We start from the raw sequence: 5,556 nt of genomic DNA on the forward strand, positions 1-5,556 counted from the left end.
AGTCCAGGGCGTGATCCTGGAGGCCTGGGATCGAGTCCTACGTCGGTCTCCCTGCATGGAGCCTGCTTCTCCCTCTGCCTGTGTCTCTGCCTCTCTCTCTCTCGAATAAATAAATAAATAAAATCTTTAAAAAAAAAAAAGTAAAAAGATAAAAATAAATAAAAAATAAAAAAACTCAACACTCCAAAGCAAATAATCCAATTAAAAATGGGCAGAAGACATGAACAGGAATTTTTTTCCCCCTTAAATAGTTGTTTATTGGCAGTGGGCCGGGAAGAGCAACGGAGTTAGCATGTACAGACACCACCACACACCAAGGTCACACGGGAGGCCAAAGTGATGGGAAAGAGCAGCCTGGAGCCCCAGGTGAGGCCCTCTCTTCAAGAGTGTTGGGGGGGAGGTGCTGGAGTGTTGAGGGGGCAGCCTTAGAACACCTCCGCTTAGTAGGCGTGGTTAGAGATGAAGAGGGACTCCCTGGCTGCAGCCCCGGCCTGCCCACTTGGGGTGTACTTTCCTTGACAGGCGAGGCTGTTGGCCAGGGCTCGCTTGATATACTCCTCCTGGGCGGCCTTCAGGTTCTCCTTCTTTCCACCCCAGGCCTTGAGGGCAGAAGCCTGTAGGGCTCGGCCATAGGAGAAGGTCAGGGCCCATGGCTTCAGCAGGGGGCACTTGTTGATGGCATTGAGGTTGATGGATGCCTCCTCCTCACTCTGGCTGCCTGATAGGAAGGTGATCCCCGTAACAGCGGGGGGCACTGTGCGGCGCAGTGCTGTGACAGTTGCCATGGCAATCTCCTCAGGAGAATATTTATGGGTGCAGGCGTGGCCTGGGGTTACCATGTTGGGCATCAGCAAAGTGCCCTCCAGGTAGATGTGGTGGTCACTCAGGGCCTTGTAGACAGCAGCCAGCACCTTCTCGGTTACATACTGACAGCGCTTCAAGTCGTGGTCCCCATCGGGGAGGATCTCAGGCTCCACCATGGGCACGATGCCATTCTGCTGGCAGATGCTGGCGTAACGGGCCAGGACGTTGGCATTCTCCATGATGGCAAGGGCTGAGGGGGTGTGTTGCCCAATTTTCAGCACACAGCGCCACTTGGCAAAGTCGGCCCCGTCCTTCTTGTACTGGGCACAGCGCTCGGACAGCCCATCCAGCCCTTGGGTGGTGGTCTCCCCATTTGTTCCTGCCAGGGCTCCCACACCTTTGTCCACCTTGATGCCTACAATGCCACCCTTGGATTTGATGACTTGGGGGAAGGGACGCCCGTCGTCGGTCTTCTGGTACAGTGTCTCGTGGAAGAGGATGACCCCCCCAATGCAGGGGTTGACGCGGTCGTCGGCGGTCAGCAGCAGCTGGCGGTAGACGCGCCGGTTCTCCTCGGTGTTCTCGGTGCCAATGGGCTGCAGCCGCCTGGCGATGCTCCCGGTGGACTCATCTGCAGCCAGGATGCCCTTGCCCGGGGCCACGATGCGGTGAGCGATGTCAGAAAGCTCCTTCTTCTGCTCCGGGGTCAGCGCTGGGTATTGGTAGGGCATGTTGCGGGTCCGTTCCTGGCACCGGAGGGGGTGCGGCGGTGGAGGGCGGTGGGCCGGCCAGCGGACTGAGCAAGCGAACGCGGCCGTGGTCACCAGGCCCCCGGTTCTGCGGCGCGTTCCAGGAGGAACGCAGCCTATTCAGCTCCCGGGTGGGGGGTGGGGGGCGCAGGGGGCGGGGCTGAACAGGGTTTTTTTTTTTTTTAAGATTTAATTATTTATGATAGACATAGAGAGAGGCAGAGACACAGGAGGAGGGAGAAGGGAGCCCGACGTGGTACTTGACCCCGGGACCCCAGGATCACGCCCCGGCCCAAAGGCAGGCGCTAAACCGCTGAGTCACCCAGGGATCCCCTGAACAGGTATTTTTTTTATGTTCATTTTGTTTCTTATATCCCACATTGGAGTGAAATAATATGGTATTTGTCTTTTTCTGTATGACTTGCTTCACTTAGCATGATACTCTCTGTCTATTCATGTCACAAATGGCAAGATCTCCTCCTTTTTTAAGGCTGAGCAATGTTCCATCCTTAGTATACATAGGACAGGTGAGGTGATATCTCATTGTTGTTTTGATTCACATTTTCTTGATAATGTGATAAATATCTTTTCATGTGTCCGCTGCCCATCTGTATGTCTTTCTTAGAGAAATACCTGTTCATGTCTTCTGGCCATTTTTTAATTGGATTATTTGCTTTCAGGTTGTTGAGCTTTATAAGTTCTTTATGTATTTTGGATACTAACCCTTAATTGGATATGTCATTTGCAAACATCTCCCATTCCATACGTTGCCTTTTAGTTTTATTATTTCCTTTGCTGTGCAGAAGCTTTTTATTTTGATGTAGTCCCAATCGTTTATTTTTGCTTTTATTTCCCTTGCTTCGAGAGACCTATTGAGAAGAAAGTTGCTGCCACTGATTTCAGAGGTTACTGCCTGTGTTCTCTTTTAGGATTTTGATGGTTTCAGGTCTTTTTTTAGGTCTTTCATCCATTTTGAATTTATTTTTGTGTATGATGTTAAAAAAAAAAATCCAGTCTTTCTTTTGCATGTTGCTGTCCAACACCATTTGTTGAAGAGGCTGTCTTTTTCCCAATGGACATTCTTTCCTGCTTTGTCAAAGATTAATTGACCATAAAGTTGTGGGGTTTTTCTTTCTGGATTTTCTATCGTGCTCCATTGATCTATGTGTCTGTTTTTGTGCCAGTACCATAGTGTTTTGATTACTACAGCTTTATAGTATATCTTGAACTCTGGGATTGTGATACCTCCAGTTTTGTTCTTAAGATTGCTTTGGCAAAAAAAAAAAAAAAAAAAAGTTGCTTTGGCTATTTGGTGTGTGTGTTGTGGGGGTGGTTCTTCACCAATTTTACTATTCTAGTTCTTTGAAAAACTTTGTTTTCTGTTACGGATGGCATTAAATCTATAGATTGCTTTGGGGAGTATAGACATTTTAATATTATTTGTCCTCCCAGTCAATGAGCATGGAATATCTTTCCATTTGTGTCCTTTTCAATTACTTTACTCTGTGTGTTAGTTTTTGGAGACTTTTACCTCCTTGGTTAAGTTTTTCCTAGGAACGAACTAGGGGTGGTGGAAGGGGAGGAGGGCGGGGGGTGGGGGTGACTGGGTGACGGGCACTGAGGGGGGCACTTGACAGGATGAGCACTGGGTGTTATTCTGTATGTTGGTAAATTGAACACCAATAAAAAATAAATTTATTATAAAAAAAGTTTTTCCTAGGTATTTTATTGTTTTGGGTGTATTTGTAAATGGCATTGTTTTCTTAATTTCTCTTTCTGCTATTTTATAATTAGCGCACAGAAATGTCTTAATTTCTGTATTTTGATTTTGTATCCTGCAACTTCACTGAATTAGTTCTAGTAGTATAATGGTGGAGCCTTTAGGGTTTTCCATATATAGTGTCCTCTCATCTGCAAATAGTAAAAGTTTTACTTCTTCCTTGCCAATTTGGATGCTCTTTCTTTTCTTCTTTCTTCTTTCTCTCTGTCTTGGCTAAGATTTCCGGTACTATGTTGAATAAAAGTGGTAAGATTAGACACCCTTGTCTTGTTCTGTTCTTAATACAAAAGCTCAATTTTTCACCATATGATGTTAGCTGTGTGTTTTTCATACGTAGACTTTATTATGTTGAAGTATAGTTTCTCTAACATGAATGGATGTTTTACTTAGATGCCTTTTCTGCATCTACTGAGATCATACAGTTTTTATCCTTTCTTGATAATGTGATCACAAGTCACGTTGACTTGTGACTATTGAGCCACATTTGCATGCCTAGAATAAATCCCACTTGATTGTAGTGAATGATTTTTTTTAAATGTACTGTTGAATTTGGTTTGCTAATAATTTGTTAAGGATTTTTGCTTCTGTGTTCATCAGAGCTATTGGTCTATAGTTCCCTTCTTTTTGGAGTGTCTTTATCTGGTTTTGGTATCCTGTAATGAATTTGGAAGATTTCCTTCCTCTTCTGTCTTTTGGAATAGTTTGAGAATAGGTATTAACTCTTCTTTTTTTTTAAGATTTTATTTATTTATTCACGAGAGACACAGAAGGCAGAGACATAGGCAGAGGGAGAAGCAGGCTTCATGCAGGTAGCCCAATGTGGACTCAATCCCGGAACTCTGGGATCATGCCCTGGCCCAAAGGCAGATGCTCAACCACTGAGCCACCCAGGCATCCTTTAACTCTTCTTTAAATAATGCAACTGTAAGGCCTTGGTCCTGGAGTTTTGTTAGTTGGGAGTTTTTTGATTACTGATTCAATTTTATTGCTAGTAATCTATTCAAACTTTCTATTTCTTCCTGATTCAATTTTGGAAGGTTATGTTTCTAGGAATTCATCCATTTCCTCCGGGTTGTCCAATTTGTTGGCATGTAATTTTTCATAATCTCTTATCCTTTTTATTTCTGTGGTGGCAGTTATTTCTCCACCTTTGTTTCTGATTTTGAGTCTTCTCTCTTTGTGTGAGGGACTGTTTCCTCATTTTTAAAAATTAATTTTTAAAATTTCCAGTATGATTAGCATACATTGTTATATTTGTTTCATATGTTCAATATAGTGACCAACAATTGTATACGTTACTCAGTGCTCATCATAAGTGCATTTTTTAAGATTTTATTTCTGTCATCTCCACACCCAACATGGGGCTCGAACTCACAACCCTCAGATCAAGAGTCGCATGCTCCACCAATTGAGCCAGCCAAGTGCCCCATGTATTCTTAGTCCCCTTCACCTATTTCACCCATCCCCCCACTTATCTCCCCTCCGGCAAATCAAAACTACAATGAGATATGACTTTACACCTGTCAGAATCAAAATAAATACAAGAAATAAAAAGTGTTAGCCAGAATGTGTGTGTGGGATGGCAGGGGAAGGAATCCTCACGCACTGTTGGTGGGATTACAAACTAGTGCAACCACTGTGGAAAACAGTATGGAGGTTCGTCAAAAAATTAGAATTTCCATATGATCCAGTAATTCCACTACTGAATATTTATCCAAAGAAAATGAAAACTCTAATTCAGAAAGATATATGCATCCCTATGCTTATTGAAGCCTTATTTATAGTAGCCATGATATGGAAGTAACCCAACTGTCCATGAATAAACAAATAGATAAAGGTAAAGGCCCTTCTCTCTCTCTCTCTCTCTCTCTCTCTCTCTCTCTCATTCTCTCATTCTCAGTGGTGGGAGGTGAGTATAGCTAAAGATTTATCAATTTTATTGATCTTTCAAAGAACCAACTCCTGGTTTCATTATCTGTTGTATTTTTAGTCTCTATTTTATTTCTGCTCTAATCTTAATTTCCTTTATTCTACTCTTGTTTTGTTTTTCTTTTTTCTATCTACCTTAGGTGTGAGGTTAGGTTGTTTGAGATTTTTCCTGTCTCTTGACCTAGGCATCTGTTGATATAAGCTTCCCCCCCCCCTTTTTTTAAGCTTTCCTCTTCTAACAATTTTTGCCTCATCCCAAAGACTTTAAACTGTTGTATTTTTGTTTCCATATAC

The 5,556-nt window shown here is 43.4% G+C and overlaps 1 protein-coding gene across 1 annotated transcript; it reads right to left on the reverse strand.

The window, feature by feature from the left end:
• Positions 1-231: 231 nt before the first annotated feature.
• LOC112666448 (fructose-bisphosphate aldolase A-like) lies at positions 232-1,621 on the reverse strand. The gene has a single exon (XM_035703367.1). It carries the CDS (start codon positions 1,533-1,535, stop codon positions 441-443), a length of 1,095 nt encoding a protein of 364 aa, XP_035559260.1. The 5' UTR covers positions 1,536-1,621; the 3' UTR covers positions 232-440.
• Between the last annotated feature and the right edge of the window lie 3,935 nt (positions 1,622-5,556).

This window comes from Canis lupus, chromosome 20 (assembly GCF_003254725.2).
Source record: "Canis lupus dingo isolate Sandy chromosome 20, ASM325472v2, whole genome shotgun sequence".
Taxonomy (NCBI): Eukaryota; Metazoa; Chordata; class Mammalia; order Carnivora; family Canidae; genus Canis; species Canis lupus.

Excerpts from the sequence above, each read along its gene's own strand:
- LOC112666448 (XM_035703367.1), bottom strand. The coding sequence starts at position 1,535 with ATGCCCTACCAATACCCAGCGCTGACCCCGGAGCAGAAGAAGGAGCTT.